The sequence below is a fragment of the Primulina eburnea genome, chromosome 13 (assembly GCF_022965805.1).
Source record: "Primulina eburnea isolate SZY01 chromosome 13, ASM2296580v1, whole genome shotgun sequence".
Taxonomy (NCBI): domain Eukaryota; kingdom Viridiplantae; phylum Streptophyta; class Magnoliopsida; order Lamiales; family Gesneriaceae; genus Primulina; species Primulina eburnea.
In genome coordinates, this window is record NC_133113.1 from 34,041,612 (window position 1) to 34,055,883 (window position 14,272).

Genomic DNA, 14,272 nt, shown 5'->3' on the forward strand with positions numbered 1-14,272 from the left:
TAAAAAAAAATTTATTATATATACTGCTTTTTTAATTTATAAATATTAAAATATAAAGAATAATAAAATATCAAATAAAATATTGTCAAATTGCTTATCCCAAACTTGGCGAGAAAGAAAGAAACAACGGTCAAAGTGATATCTATTCTTCGTCTTCTCCATCTTCAACTCCAGCATCAGTTGCTCACCCTTGTGAGTGTATTAATGTTATGTATAGTAATAATTTGTATTATAATGCTTTCTCCCCTAATCAGTTGCTTACAACGTGCAGACGAAGAAACCTTGTTGAAGTCTTGCAAGAATCTTGAAAATTCTTTGACTCATAAGGGTTGTTCTGATATTAATGGGGATGATCTATTTTCGAAGTTGACATTCTTGAGGTGCTCATTACCAAGAGAAGCAAAATCGGTCATTGATGTAGTGAATTATTGGAAGAAAATGGATGGGTGTTTACCAAATGCTCATATTGCTTATAAAATCTTGTTGAATGTCCTGGTCACAGTAGCAAATGCAGAGCGAAGTTTCTCAAAGTTAAAGCTCATCAAAACTTTTCTCCGATCAACCATGTCACAAAAAAGATTGAATGGATTGACTATGTTATCGATTGAGAAAGAAATTACTGAACAACTTGATTGTACAGACTTGATTAGTATTTTTAGCTCTAAAACTGTTAGACGGGTTGTTTTTTAGTGATCATTTTGGACATGTTTGATATTTTTATTCATTTAATTTTTATATTGTATTTAACGTATTGGTTTAATTTGAAAAATTGCTATCGAACTAAAAAAAATATGAACACACATTATGATTCAGAGGTCTCTTTTTAAAAGTTAGACTCAGGCCCTAATATTGTTAAGATCGGCCCTGGATTAATGTACGCCGTTAATGTCCAGACATAATGTTTTTAAAAATATTTTACTATTAACAGCGCACATAAAGATGCACGCCGTTGATAATACATTGAACGGCGTGGCGTGTCTTTATTGTGCGCTGCGAAAATTGCATATGTTATTAACAGCACACATAAATACAAGCTGCAGATAGTACTATAAATGCACGCCGCAGATAGTAATATTTGCAGCTTGCATTTATGTGTGATGTTAATAACATATGCAATTTTAGCAGCGCACAATAAAGACACGCCACGCCATTCATAGTATTATCCACGACGTGCATCTTTATGTGCGCTGTTAATAGTAAAATATTTTTAAAAACATTATGTGGACATTAACGGCGTACATTAATCGCATGTCGTCATTTACTATTCACGGCTAGGGCTGAGAAAAAATATCGAAATACCGAAAAATCGTACAGAAAAAAATATCGAACTTACCGAAAAATCGGTATACCGAAAAGGATACCGTACTGAAAATTTCGGTATCGGTATGAAATAATTATTTATCGTTATTTCGGTAATTTAGCGACGGTTTTATATAACCGTCGCAAAATTTTGCTTTGGCGACGGATTGTGAAACTGTCGCGATTAGCGACAGTAAATAAACCGTCGCTATTAGCGACGGATGTAAAACCGTCGCTAATAAGCCAACATGTACTAACGCACGATTTACCGTAATTTTGCAATACTTTTTTTTTTTGCATTATTTTTGAAAAAAAATTTAAAATTTAAATTAGTTTTAAAAAAAACCCATCTCGATGCAAATGATTTTTTCTATTATTTTTTGTGCATAATTTATTAGTATTTTATACGAAATTCCTATTAATGAATTGTCGCAACTTCTTTTAATTTCAAGTTTCTAATCATTTGTACACAGATGGTCACACAAAAAAGTGAGTGTTTAAATAAATAGTATCAAAATGGGGAACTTTCGTTTCTTATTAAATAATAGTGTCCGAGTTAGCAGAGCGGGTGAGTGTTTAACCAAATATTAGAACTTTGATTCATGTAACCAACATCATCTCAGACGAACTTGTCACTCGAGACTTTTAAGTGAGATGTATTAGGCTATAATGTTTTACAAATTATTGCGTAACTTAAAATTTTACATAGTAAACATCGAATCAAAAAACAACTTTTACACTTTCCGAATCATAAAAAAAAATGGACAGGTTTTAATGCGCCTCTTAGCTTGATTTAAATAAATTTTCTTTTCGAAGGAAATAGACATTGCACCAATTTGTAGGTTTCGTAATGTTTGTGTGCTGAAAGAATGTTATCGGGCAGTGAAACACACAGATATCTAGTTGACAATACACAGCCTTCAAACAATGTAACGGTATTCTATATATTTCATCCTTTGCTCACTAACACGTTTCTTCCTTCCCATTTTCACCTATCCCCATTGTCCCTTTCACTCCCTTCAATCTAAACTTGCAACTTTGATATGCCCACTTCTTTCAAAGACCCAAAAACTAGAGAATGCAAGAGGTTCATATATCATAATCGATCTCGTGATCATTTAGACTCTTTATTCATACATCTCAAAGTGTATTCGGATATCATTCGTATGGAAACATAATTTAAATAGTTCACGGAACCGATTCCGCTCGGCTAGGAATGAGTAAGGGGAAGAATGATCACATGAAAGGGAGATAATGAAAGCAACAAATTAAAATCAAAATGGAATAAAATTCTTAGCTCTTTTTTGGTATAAAACCCTTTCTTTAGGGTGAAACACAATAATTAACCAACCTATTTGTGTTCTCAGCTATCAAAACAAAAGTCTGTCGTCATCAAGTTTTGTTTGAAGAATAGATCTTTTATAAGATGATTTCATAAATATTTTTTTATGAGAAGAGTCAATCTCGTCTATATTTAAAATAAAAAATAATATATTTATCCTAAAATATAATACTCTTTCATAAAACAAGTCGGATTGAAATTCTGTTTAAAAAAATTGATCTATAAAACGATCTTACTCGAGTTTTTGTTATGTTTGGATGGGTAAGTTTGAACAAAAATAAAAAGTAAATGAAAAGGAGCGGGTATGTATATTAGAAAAGGGTGATTAGAAAATGTGTACGTGCAAGAATGCATTATTGTGTATGTATAGATTTTAGTAAGCTAAGCAAGTAAAAGATAGCAACAGTGAGAATCTAAAATGGCAGCCCCCTATCCTATCGCTAGCTATATGCCCCCCTACAACACATACATACACACACACACACGTACGTATTTGTAAATCACACCTACTATTTTACCTACTGCCTCTTTCTGTGTGCTGAATTTAATTCTATAATAATTGTTATTTTGATTAAATTTCAGATACAATTAAATACGTTATTCTGCCTGAAAATATACCTAGGAGGGGTAGCTAGGTCTTACGATAGTGATGATGGATGCATATATATATATATATATATATCTGTGTGTGTGTGTGTAAAATGTGTGTTTTGAGATTAGTGCCTCATTATTGTTTGGCCAATTGTATGGGATTGCTTCCTTCTATCAGCAATTAATAATTAATGTTGCTTCTCCCTTTTTTTTTTGTGAGTGCTGATTTTTTTTAACAGTTTCTTGGTGAAAGATTTCAATTTTGTTTATATTTGTAATAATAACAATATATATTTTTGTATATTTAAATACATTCTTTCCTTGACAAATTCTTTTTAAATAAATAAACAAACATGAATAAGATTATTAGAAAAAAAAAGTTTACAAATAAATTATTTTATTTTATTTTATATATAATTCATTCAAAAAATTATGTTATATTTTTTAAATTTTAGTGAACAAAGATATGTTAGAAAATTATTAAGTTGAGTCTACTGTTTTTCCTTTTAAATAATATTCTATAAAAAAAAAATAGGACACGTAAAGAACTTTTCTTACAAAAATCTTCGACAATATCTCCGTCCATCGTAAAATGGACCAAAAACGAAAAACAAAAAGTAAGTTATATGACTATAAATATAATAGTAAAATTACAAATTCATTTTAATAGGATCAAAAATAAAATATATGTATAAATTATATAACTAAATATATAAATTTATTATTGGCATGATAAAAATATGCAGTTATTAAATTTAAAATAAATAATTTTTTCCACGTGAAAAAACAAATTGAATAATATTAAAAATTGAATTATTGGGAATTAAGTGTAAGTGGGTGGGTGTACGAACCTTAGCATTCAATCATAACGGTCTGAGTTTTGCCCTTGGGCGAGCAACGATACCGACTCCTAGTGTTGGTACAAATGCCATTTAATATTTTTAGGTCTCAAATATAATATTGTTGACAACTGAGGGGACATTCCTATTTTGTGAGATTTTTATATAAATATTTTATTTGATTAAATACACATTCTAAATCTTCATCTTACCCGGTAACAGATTCTCTAGGGGATGGGATAGAAGAGTCACAACCAAAAGGGAAAAAAAAAACGATATTCTAAAAAAATAAATTTCCGTGATATACATGAGCAGGTGTAGAGATGTAAATGAATCACATCGTTTGCGAGTTATTCTGAGTTCGGTTCGATAAAAAGCTCGTTTGAGTTTATTTGTTAATCATATCAAACCAAAATCAAGCTTGATTTCGAGCTCGAAAATTAATCAAATCAAACTCAAGTTTAAGACTCATTAGCTCACGAACATGTTCTATGATAAAATCGTGAGCTCGAGCTCGACTTGTTTAGGTGGCTCATAAGCTCGAGTGCGACTCGTTTAGGTGGCTTGTAAGCTCGAATTCGGCTCAATTGTTGAGTTGACAAATAAAAATATTAATACTAATATCAATTGAAGGAATTGAAGTATTAAATGAGTGAAATTATTGCAATGTTATTTATATAATTATATCAGTACTAATTTTTGTATCTGGATGCTAGATGTATTATTTTGGAATGTTCAATAATATACCGAGTTATTTTTTTTAGTTGTTATATTTGTCGTTTTGGTTATTTATGAATGAATTTATAATTTTAATATTAGATATATTAATTTTTAACGAGCTCCACCTACAGCTCAATTCTATGTTTTAGGAGCTAAAAAACAAGCCGAGCTTGTTAAACATGTTAAATGAGCTATTATTGAATAAAGCTTGAACTCGGCTTGATTAACATGATAAACTAGATTTTAACGAACCGAGCTCGAGCTTTTCTCGAACTTAGTAATTTCAAACAAATCGAGCTCGAGCCTGATAATAGAAGTTCGAATCAACAATCTTAAACGAGCCAAGCTCAAGCGTGATATTATATTGTTTGATTTGGTTTGCATCGTTTACATCCCTTAGTAGGTGTTCCGAATCTACATAATTAATATCCCATGTATATTTATAATAAAAAATAATAATTTTAATATAAAAAATAATATTTTCACTCAATAAACATATAATATACAAATTTATTCATAATATACTAATAAAAATAATACTTTTATCAAAAAAAATAATACATTGGAAATAAAAATTAATAATATTCACGAGTTCGATCGAATCGCAAACTCGTCTCACAATTTTGATTTATGAGAAAGTGTCACAAATAGTTTGTGTATTTATAATAAATAGCTCTTGGAAAATATACTACTTTGAGTAACATGGAATTATTCCATTTATGTAGTTTCTATGTTTTAATTTTATTTTTTTAAAATGTTTTATTGTCTTGCCAATTTTAATAATAAAGACCTTGGGCTTGTTATAAACATGGGGTGCCACCCTTGAGGCCGTCACTACATGTCCTCACTATTCACTAGCATCCCAGGCCCAATTTTGTTTTAACATGGGCTCAGTGGTACGGGCCTATCTATAGTAGATTGGGCTTAGTTTTCATTACACGGGCCAAATTAATATATGATTAATGATTGAGTTGACATCCAACCACAGAAATGGGCCGATATGAAATCTCATTTTAACATTTCATTCATTTTTAACATTTCATTCATTTTTTCAGTTTTTTTTTTTAATTATATATATTCGATAAGATCATTCACTGATAATTTTAAAAAAATTAATATTAATCAGCTAACACTAACTTTAACTGGTCAAATTAAGGGCCTAACAAAATCTTTAGTTATACCTGGTCATGTCTGATGAAAAATAATTAAATTTATCAAAAATTATAAAATTAAAATATGAAAAGTTAAGCTAAAAAATCAAAATAAATAAAGAAAGAAAAACATGCGGTTTTCCTAAATTGAATGTGGAAAAAAGGCATATAGCACTACAACTTTATCAAGAACTTGGGTACAACAAAAGTATGCTGAATTTTGTTTGGTGAATCTTTGTTGCACCAATAAAAAGATTTTTCGATTTGTTTGATCGAACATCTATTTTTAAATAAAATGATCGATCAATAATCTTATACAAAACAAAAATAGGTCGATATATTTATTTTCTTTTGTTTTGTGAAGTGGCGACATATAAACTTGTATGAAAACAAAAACAGATCAGTGTTCTTTTGTTTGTTGCGCACTCCTGTGACAACAGTAATACAATAATTTTCTTCGATTTTCCGTACGTTAGTTGAGAGCTGTCACTCTCAATAATTAACACGTAACTCTGCTCATTATTATCAAAAAATTTGGTCGACCACGTGATTTTTGCAATAATATTATTAATATATAAAAGAATATGTATATTACTGCAATCGGTTACTGCTTCATATATTAGTGATCCTAGCAAGAGAAATTCTTGTTAGAATAACAAATTTCTAACTATTTTGTAACTGAAATTTGATATTAGACATTGTCGGTCAATGAACATGTATTTTGTGAGATAATTTCACATATTTTTTATCCGTGAGATGAGTCAACATATTTGTATTTACAATAAAAAAAATAATTTTTTCATAAATAACACAAATAAAATATTTATATCACAAAAATGACCGATCAAATCGTCTCACAAAAAATGTTTGTATTGGTGAATAAGTCATGAGTTTTGTGCTCACAATTCCGGGTCTTTAGGTTAAAAAAAAAATTGATATTACTCGTTAGAAAACTGAATTTTGTAAGTGTGAATTACCTGAACGCATCCAACAGATTTTATGAGTTGTATGCCCGCAATTTCCCCTCCTTTGGTTAATCAAAGGACTAGTAAATAATTTGATCCACCACAATAAAAGCAATCCCATGTCGAGTAATGTTAATAAATAGTACATGATTTTGTAAATTTATTATCGTATTTATATGATTTAATCTCCCTAAGATAATCTGCTAAACTTGCCAGCATGTTAAACTTATCAAAATAATAATTTGTTTTTTTTTTACGAATAACAATTTTTTTCCGAGAAAAATGAAAGATTTTATAAAAGGCAAAAACTTATGTGAGACGGTCTAACGGGTCGTATTTTGTGAGACGGATCTTTATTTGGATAATCCATTAAAAAGTATTACTTTTTATACCAATAGTATTACTTTTTATTGTGAATATGGGTATGGTTGACCCGTCTCACAGATTGAGATCCGTGAGACGGTCTCACATGAGACCTACTCTTTATAAAATTGAATGTCCCACTTATATCTCGTCTCAAATATGATATCCGACAAGACATCAATATTTATGTATATATTTTTATGAAGTTTGGAAACAATTTATAACATTTTTTTTTAGTTTATTTTAAAAAATTTATTTATTGTGAAAAGAAATTGAATGGAAAATAAATGAAGGTAACCCATGCAAAATTGAACAAAAAAAAGCATCGGAGTTGGGTGTGTCTCCGCTATAAAAGGAAAGCCTCCTTCGTACCGACTCCATCGCTCCTCCCTTCTTCTCCATATCCATTTCTCTCGTACTCTCTATAAACACTCCCTGTATTCCCCGAAAATGGACATTCGCCGGAGGCCCCTCAAATCATCCCGCACCGCCTGTTTCTCCGCTGCCTCCGGCGTCCATTCCGGTACCAAGGCATCGGACGCACTTCCGCTCCCTCTGTACCTCACCAACGCTGTGTTCTTCACGCTCTTTTTCTCGGTCGCCTACTTTCTTCTGCACCGGTGGAGGGACAAGATCCTTAACTCCACTCCGCTGCACGTCCTCACGCTCTCCGAGCTCGCTGCTGTTTGCTCTCTCATTGCTTCTTTTATTTACCTTCTTGGGTTCTTCGGGATTGATTTCGTTCAGTCGTTCATTTCGCGGAACGAACTCGAAGCCAGCGAGGTCCGGGGGAGTATCGTTCTTCGAGAAGAATACTCGGATCGGGCCGACATTCGGTGCTCTAATTTCTCCATGGACCGTCCTGCGATCAAGCCGTTGTGTTCACTAGAGGATGAGGATATTGTGAAATCCGTGGTTTCTGGAGAAACCCCGTCATATTCTCTTGAGTCTAAGCTCGGAGATTGCTTCAAAGCAGCCCAAATCCGGAGAGAGGCGTTGCAGCGGCTGACCAGTAGGTCGTTGGACGGGCTGCCGTTGGAAGGTTTCGATTATGATTCGATTCTGGGGCAATGCTGCGAGATGCCGGTGGGTTATGTGCAGATTCCGGTCGGGATCGCGGGCCCACTGTTGCTGAATGAATGCGAGTATTCGGTGCCGATGGCCACTACAGAAGGTTGCTTGGTGGCGAGTACGAACAGAGGTTGCAAGGCGATATACGCATCTGGAGGTGCCACGTGTGTGCTTCTACGTGATGGGATGACAAGAGCTCCAGTATTGAGGTTCCCGTCGGCGAAAAGGGCCGCGGAGTTGAAGTTTTTCTTGGAGGACCCTCTCAATTTCGATTCCTTGTCCGTTGTTTTTAATAAGTAAGCAAGCTTTTTTTCTTTCTTTTGTTCATTCAGTCATTACTTATTTCCCTTTTCTTTGTAAATTTTTGAATGATTTTGCATGTGAAATTTATTTGGTTAACTCAGCTCATAATGCGCTTGATTCGTCGGTATCTATCTAAGGAACGCTGTCATGTTACTGTCCTACAATTTGTTTGGATCTGAAGTTTGATTTTCACATTTGACTTTGTATTATTTTTATGGAAACGATTTATATAAATGGAATTCCTTGCTAATTGCTATATGTGTTAGCGAATGGTTGGCTGTATAAAGAACAAAGATTGAACGGTCAAATTGGTTAATTCCGAGTCTCACTAAGTTTGCTGTGCTGATATCGTATTCATTTTCTGGAGTTAGTTATCCTTTTGGACGCTTAAAATCGAAACCGTGCTTTATTAATTTGCTCTTGTTTGATATGGTCATATGCATCAAATACGATTCTGTTATTGGAAATGTATCACCTTTTCAATAAAATCTCTATGTTGGAACAGGTCAAGTAGATTTGCAAGACTCCTTAGAATACAATGTGCGATTGCCGGGAAAAATCTCTACATTAGATTTAGCTGCAGCACAGGTGATGCCATGGGGATGAACATGGTTTCGAAAGGTGTTCAGAATGTCTTAGACTTCCTTCAAAATGATTTTCCTGATATGGATGTTATTGGGATTTCTGGTGAGTAAATTTGACGAATGAAATCTAAAACATTTTCTCATTCGAAAGCTACTTTATTTCATTCCCTCGAACTCTGCTTCCTGTTCCACAGTTTTTCGTGAATTAGGAAAACGTAAAAAAATCCATGAAATCTATGCTTTTGTCCTTTCGTTTATAGCATCTCTTGTCCTGTGTATTAATTTCTCATGTCTAACATGATACTTCTAATTTCATGGGACAAACTTATCTGCAGCGGTAGTTTATAATCATGATGATATGATCATATATGAAACTATTCGTGACACTTTCACTGAACTCGGTTTGCTTGTTGGCCTAGGAAATTTTTGTTCCGATAAGAAACCTGCTGCAGTAAATTGGATTGAAGGCCGCGGAAAATCAGTTGTCTGCGAGTCTGTAATAAAAGGAGACGTGGTGGCGAAGGTATTGAAAACTACAGTGCCTGCTCTAGTTGAGCTAAACATGCTCAAGAACCTTACGGGCTCTGCCATTGCTGGTGCTCTTGGTGGTTTCAACGCACATGCAGCTAATATTGTTTCGGCAGTTTTTATAGCCACGGGGCAGGATCCAGCTCAAAATATTGAAAGTTCTCATTGCATTACAATGATGGAGGCTGTTAACAATGGGGATGATCTTCATGTTTCTGTAACCATGCCATCCATTGAGGTATTTAACACCTCTTTAGAAGCAACATTACGCCATTCGTTACATGTGTGGCTTCACAACAAATTAGCTTTTTTGGGTTTTGGCTCCTGTCTGTGTGTATAGCCTAACATTGATTCTCATGTTTGGGAACCTCCAATTTAGTACAATATCTGACAAAAACTTTAGACTGCCGCCTTTTAATTTGTCAGGTAGGAATAGGTTAACGACAGCATCTTTAGTAGTTAGCCCGATATTGCGTGTCCCACAACGGCCCCATAATAAATTGTCAAGTGATGTAAGTTTGAAGTGCTCTCCCACCTTCTGGGTTATTCTTTTGGATTCCTCTTTTGTTATGAACTGAGAATTTCCTTTTAACCCAAAATTTCATTCAAGTGGCAAACTCTATTCATCAATCCCCAAGAAGTTTGACTCGCACTTCTTTTCAGGTTGGCACCGTAGGTGGCGGAACTCAATTAGCATCACAATCGGCTTGTCTCAACCTGCTTGGTGTTAAGGGAGCCAGCCACGAAGCCCCCGGTGCAAATTCTCGGCTCCTAGCCACCATAGTTGCCGGTGCAGTCTTAGCAGGAGAGCTTTCTCTAATGTCAGCCATTGCCGCTGGCCAGCTAGTTAAAAGTCACATGAAATATAACCGATCTAGCAAGGACATCGCTAAAATTGGCTCATAGTGCTGTCCCCCGAACGGCCCGGCCCTTTTCAGTAGCTGTAGTAATCCAGTATTTTTGAAGTTGGGATGAAGATCAGGTCTACGAAGAATGAGGGGACAAGCAAATGATTAAAAATCATACTGTTTACGCTCAATAATTAGTGAATATTCAAAATCTGTAAGTTAATATTTGTCAGGTATTGTTTGAAATTTAGTCTGACGCCTTAGTAGTCCTTGTGTTTATGTACTGGATAGTGAACGTTGTGGTTGGTGGTAAACTTTGTATGAATAGGAGAGGAAGCAGTATAATTTTTTTTTAAATGTGTGTTTTTTATGTAATTGATTTTTTAAGAACTTTTCAAGATTTGATTCCACCAGGGTCATTCATGTCTTTTTGCAGCACCACTCAGATTCAATCATTTTGCACTTTTGATTATAGAGAGCTAACTTCTTTTGTTTGTGTGTGTTTTGATAGAGAGAATATATATGGCTAACTTCCCTTATTCTTTTGACGTATTTTTCATCATTAGGCGGGCAGGGAAGATCCTCGAAAGTCGAAACCGGACGAGGGAAGTTTGTTTTTTATTATTTTTGAAAAATAGATGAAAACTTCAGTTTCCCCTTTGAAGATTATTTGTAAGCCTTAACAAAATAAAAAGAATCCTCATCTGAAACCACGAAGACCAACTAACTAAATTCTTTGATCAGAATGTAAATTTGAATCTTCATGCTGGTTAATGATTCCATATAGACAAGCAAATTGATAATAAATCCATAAGTCGATTATACATGGATAATACATGCTCGAGTCGAGCATTTAGTGGCTTCAGAGACTAGACTTGTCAAGATCATCGAAGTAAGGATGTTCCATAGCTTTCTTGGCTGAAATTCTCTTAGCTGGTTCGTAGTGCAGCATTTCCTGAGATTAGGTAAGAACCATGAAAAAAGCTGACCCTGGAAGATATTTTTTAAAAGCAATATTTGATTGTGAGGACGAGTTTAATAAAGCTTACGGATAAGAGGTGTAGTCCATCCGCATCCAGCTCCTTAACCATAGTCGAGCATTTAGTGGCTTCAGAGACTAGACTTGTCAAGATCATCGAAGTAAGGATGTTCCATAGCTTTCTTGGCTGAAATTCTCTTAGCTGGTTCGTAGTGCAGCATTTCCTGAGATTAGGTAAGAACCATGAAAAAAGCTGACCCTGGAAGATATTTTTTAAAAGCAATATTTGATTGTGAGGACGAGTTTAATAAAGCTTACGGATAAGAGGTGTAGTCCATCCGCATCCAGCTCCTTAACCATTGATGACAGTGGCAGTGCACTCCACTGTGGATATTCATGCCAGTTCACAAGCTTGCTCACACCTGGCCACACTTTTTCGTTCGGAGTACCCAACAATCTGTTTCATAATTTAGATCCAATAAGAACTTGACTGCAGCCAAAATCGAAGATCCAACTTTTTTTGGTCCATCAAACCTGAATATGTGTAGAAGCTGTTGAAGCTCTGAGTCTCCAGCAAAGAGAGCTTGGTTTGTCACCAACTCAGCTGAATATAAGTAGTAAACAGAAGAAGTTACTCTAAAGTTCTCGTTGGATAACTTATTTACGAGATGGAATCTTGTATAAGGAGAATTATAAGATCTATACCAAATATGCAGGCAACAGACCAGATGTCCACTGCAGGTGAGTAATGTGTAGCACCCAGAAGCACCTCTGGAGCTCTGTACCAGAGGGTCAATATCTGGAAGAAGTACGTGAAATAACCCAATCGTTAAAACACATGTCAGGCCAGTAATCGGATTCGGTCATCGCTATCTAGGCATGAATGTTACCTCATGAGTATACTTCTTTATGGGTACGGTATACGATCTGGCTAATCCAAGATCAGCTATTTTAAGTGTCATTGTCTTGGGATCCATCAAAAGATTGTGCGGCTTAAGATCCCTACAAAATTGAAATGGTGAACGTTGTAATAAAATAGAAAATCTAAGAACTGAGATATAAATATGATGAAAACACCATGACTTACCTGTGTAAAACACCATGACCATGGCAAAAAGCAACTCCCTTACAAAGCTGATACATTAAGCTCTGCGTACAAATTACAATAGATTCAAGACATAAATAAGTATAACATCATCAAGAAATATATAAGTACAACATCATCACTACAATGAAGATAAATTCCCTCGAGTTAAGAAGCTGTGAATACCTTCACTGTTGCAGGTGGGATATGTCCTCCAGTTTGACGAAAGCTCCGGATGTATTTCTTAAGGTCAGTATCCATGTACTCGAACACCAAATAAAGAACTGTCTTTCCTTCCTTATTCTGGCCTTGTTTCACATCCATCATTCTGCATTAATTTATTTAAAAGGAAATTTGTGAAACGATGTGTAGACAGAGTATATAGTTAATATTTGTCTTGATGAAATGAAATTCAGCAAATGAACGAACAACTGAATAAACAATAAATAAGTAGAAAATTAGCAAAGTTAGCCTAACCCAGGGCATTTACATGGCTAATTATTTGTAAATTACAAGTATAGCTCGAGGCTTGAGGATTAAACTAGAGTACTGAACAACAAAGACAAACAGAGATAATTTAAAGATAATCATAAATAAATCTCAAGAACTTTAAAAACGTTTCAAAATCTCAAGACTGGGCAGAAGAGAACCAAGAAACCACAAGTTTCGCACAAAAAATAAAGAAAACGAATAGGGTTCCAAATTACGAAACCCTAAATAACATAAATCCACATGAAAAGGGGGTGAATAAAACGTAGTGTTAAGTGCTGTACATATAAATCACCTGACGACATGGGGATCTCTGGAGAGCATACGCAACAAAGATACCTCTCTGAGAGTGGTGGGGGGCACTCCCTCTTCATCTTCATGAAGACGGGTCTTCTTCAAAGCCACGATCTTCCCAGTGGCTTTCTCTCTCGCTCTGTACACTTTACCGTACGTTCCTTCTCCAACTTTCTCCAGTTTCTCGAATGCTTCCATTGCAGATTTCGCTTTCTCCTCCATTTCTTCAAAGAATCTGCTTACGAAAATGGGATATGTCGCAGAATTGAGGAACTTGTTTCTGTTTGGAGCCGCGGAGCCGTTTGGGATTGTATATTCGTTCGTTCAGCAACGGTAACATTTTTGAAACTCAAAATGGCATATTCAAATTCCATAATTAGCCCCGACTAACATAGATTCAAAAATAGATGCAAATATCGGTCATATTTTATTCATGCAATCAAATTATCAGAGATTAAATCGATTTTAGAATAATTAAATAGTTTAAATTATGTTAAAAATCGAGCAAAGCATATCGAATAAATCAGATCGAATGGCTTTTTTGTTCTATTTCTATATTTGTTTATTTTGTAATAAAAATAAATAAATAAATAAATTTCAACCAGAAAAGAAAATTTGATTCGAAAACTGCTATAAGAATCATAAAAATGAACTTGAAATTCTTATGCCATGTGCATTTGTTGTTTTTAATAAAAAAAAAATTCAATTTTTTAAAACATTATCACTACATATAAACATATAACTAAAGACAAAAACTTGTGTGAGAGGATTCTACGGGTCGGATTTTGTGAAACAGATATCATATTTGGATTATTTATGAAA

General features: G+C 34.2%; 2 protein-coding genes across 2 annotated transcripts; one reads left to right on the forward strand and one right to left on the reverse strand.

The window, feature by feature from the left end:
• The first annotated feature begins 7,644 nt into the window (after nt 1–7,644).
• LOC140810596 (3-hydroxy-3-methylglutaryl coenzyme A reductase 1-like) lies at nt 7,645–11,004 on the forward strand. Its single transcript, XM_073168440.1, has 4 exons — nt 7,645–8,637; nt 9,150–9,331; nt 9,648–9,994; nt 10,420–11,004. The coding sequence occupies exons 1-4, from the start codon at nt 7,721–7,723 to the stop codon at nt 10,660–10,662; spliced, it is 1,689 nt and encodes a 562-aa protein (XP_073024541.1). The 5' UTR covers nt 7,645–7,720; the 3' UTR covers nt 10,663–11,004.
• A 691-nt stretch (nt 11,005–11,695) lies between these two features.
• On the reverse strand, nt 11,696–13,754 carry LOC140809460 (cell division control protein 2 homolog D-like). The gene is made up of 8 exons (XM_073167094.1): nt 13,452–13,754; nt 12,854–12,995; nt 12,671–12,732; nt 12,474–12,585; nt 12,289–12,382; nt 12,118–12,187; nt 11,902–12,040; nt 11,696–11,807 (listed from the first exon to the last, which is right to left on the reverse strand). Exons 1-8 carry the CDS (start codon nt 13,670–13,672, stop codon nt 11,715–11,717), a joined length of 933 nt encoding a protein of 310 aa, XP_073023195.1. The 5' UTR covers nt 13,673–13,754; the 3' UTR covers nt 11,696–11,714.
• Nucleotides 13,755–14,272: the final 518 nt, after the last annotated feature.

What these genes read in the sequence shown, in the direction of transcription:
- LOC140810596 (XM_073168440.1), top strand. Translation starts at nt 7,721, where the DNA reads ATGGACATTCGCCGGAGGCCCCTCAAATCATCCCGCACCGCCTGTTTC. An exon ending in TTGTCCGTTGTTTTTAATAA is followed by an intron (nt 8,638 to 9,149) that starts GTAAGCAAGCTT and finishes ATGTTGGAACAG; the next exon opens with GTCAAGTAGATTTGCAAGAC. An exon ending in TAACCATGCCATCCATTGAG is followed by an intron (nt 9,995 to 10,419) that starts GTATTTAACACC and finishes ACTTCTTTTCAG; the next exon opens with GTTGGCACCGTAGGTGGCGG.
- LOC140809460 (XM_073167094.1), bottom strand. Translation starts at nt 13,672, where the DNA reads ATGGAGGAGAAAGCGAAATCTGCAATGGAAGCATTCGAGAAACTGGAG. An exon ending in TAAAGAAGTATACTCATGAG is followed by an intron (nt 12,383 to 12,473) that starts GTAACATTCATG and finishes TACTTCTTCCAG; the next exon opens with ATATTGACCCTCTGGTACAG. An exon ending in ATGGACTACACCTCTTATCC is followed by an intron (nt 11,808 to 11,901) that starts GTAAGCTTTATT and finishes ACCTAATCTCAG; the next exon opens with GAAATGCTGCACTACGAACC.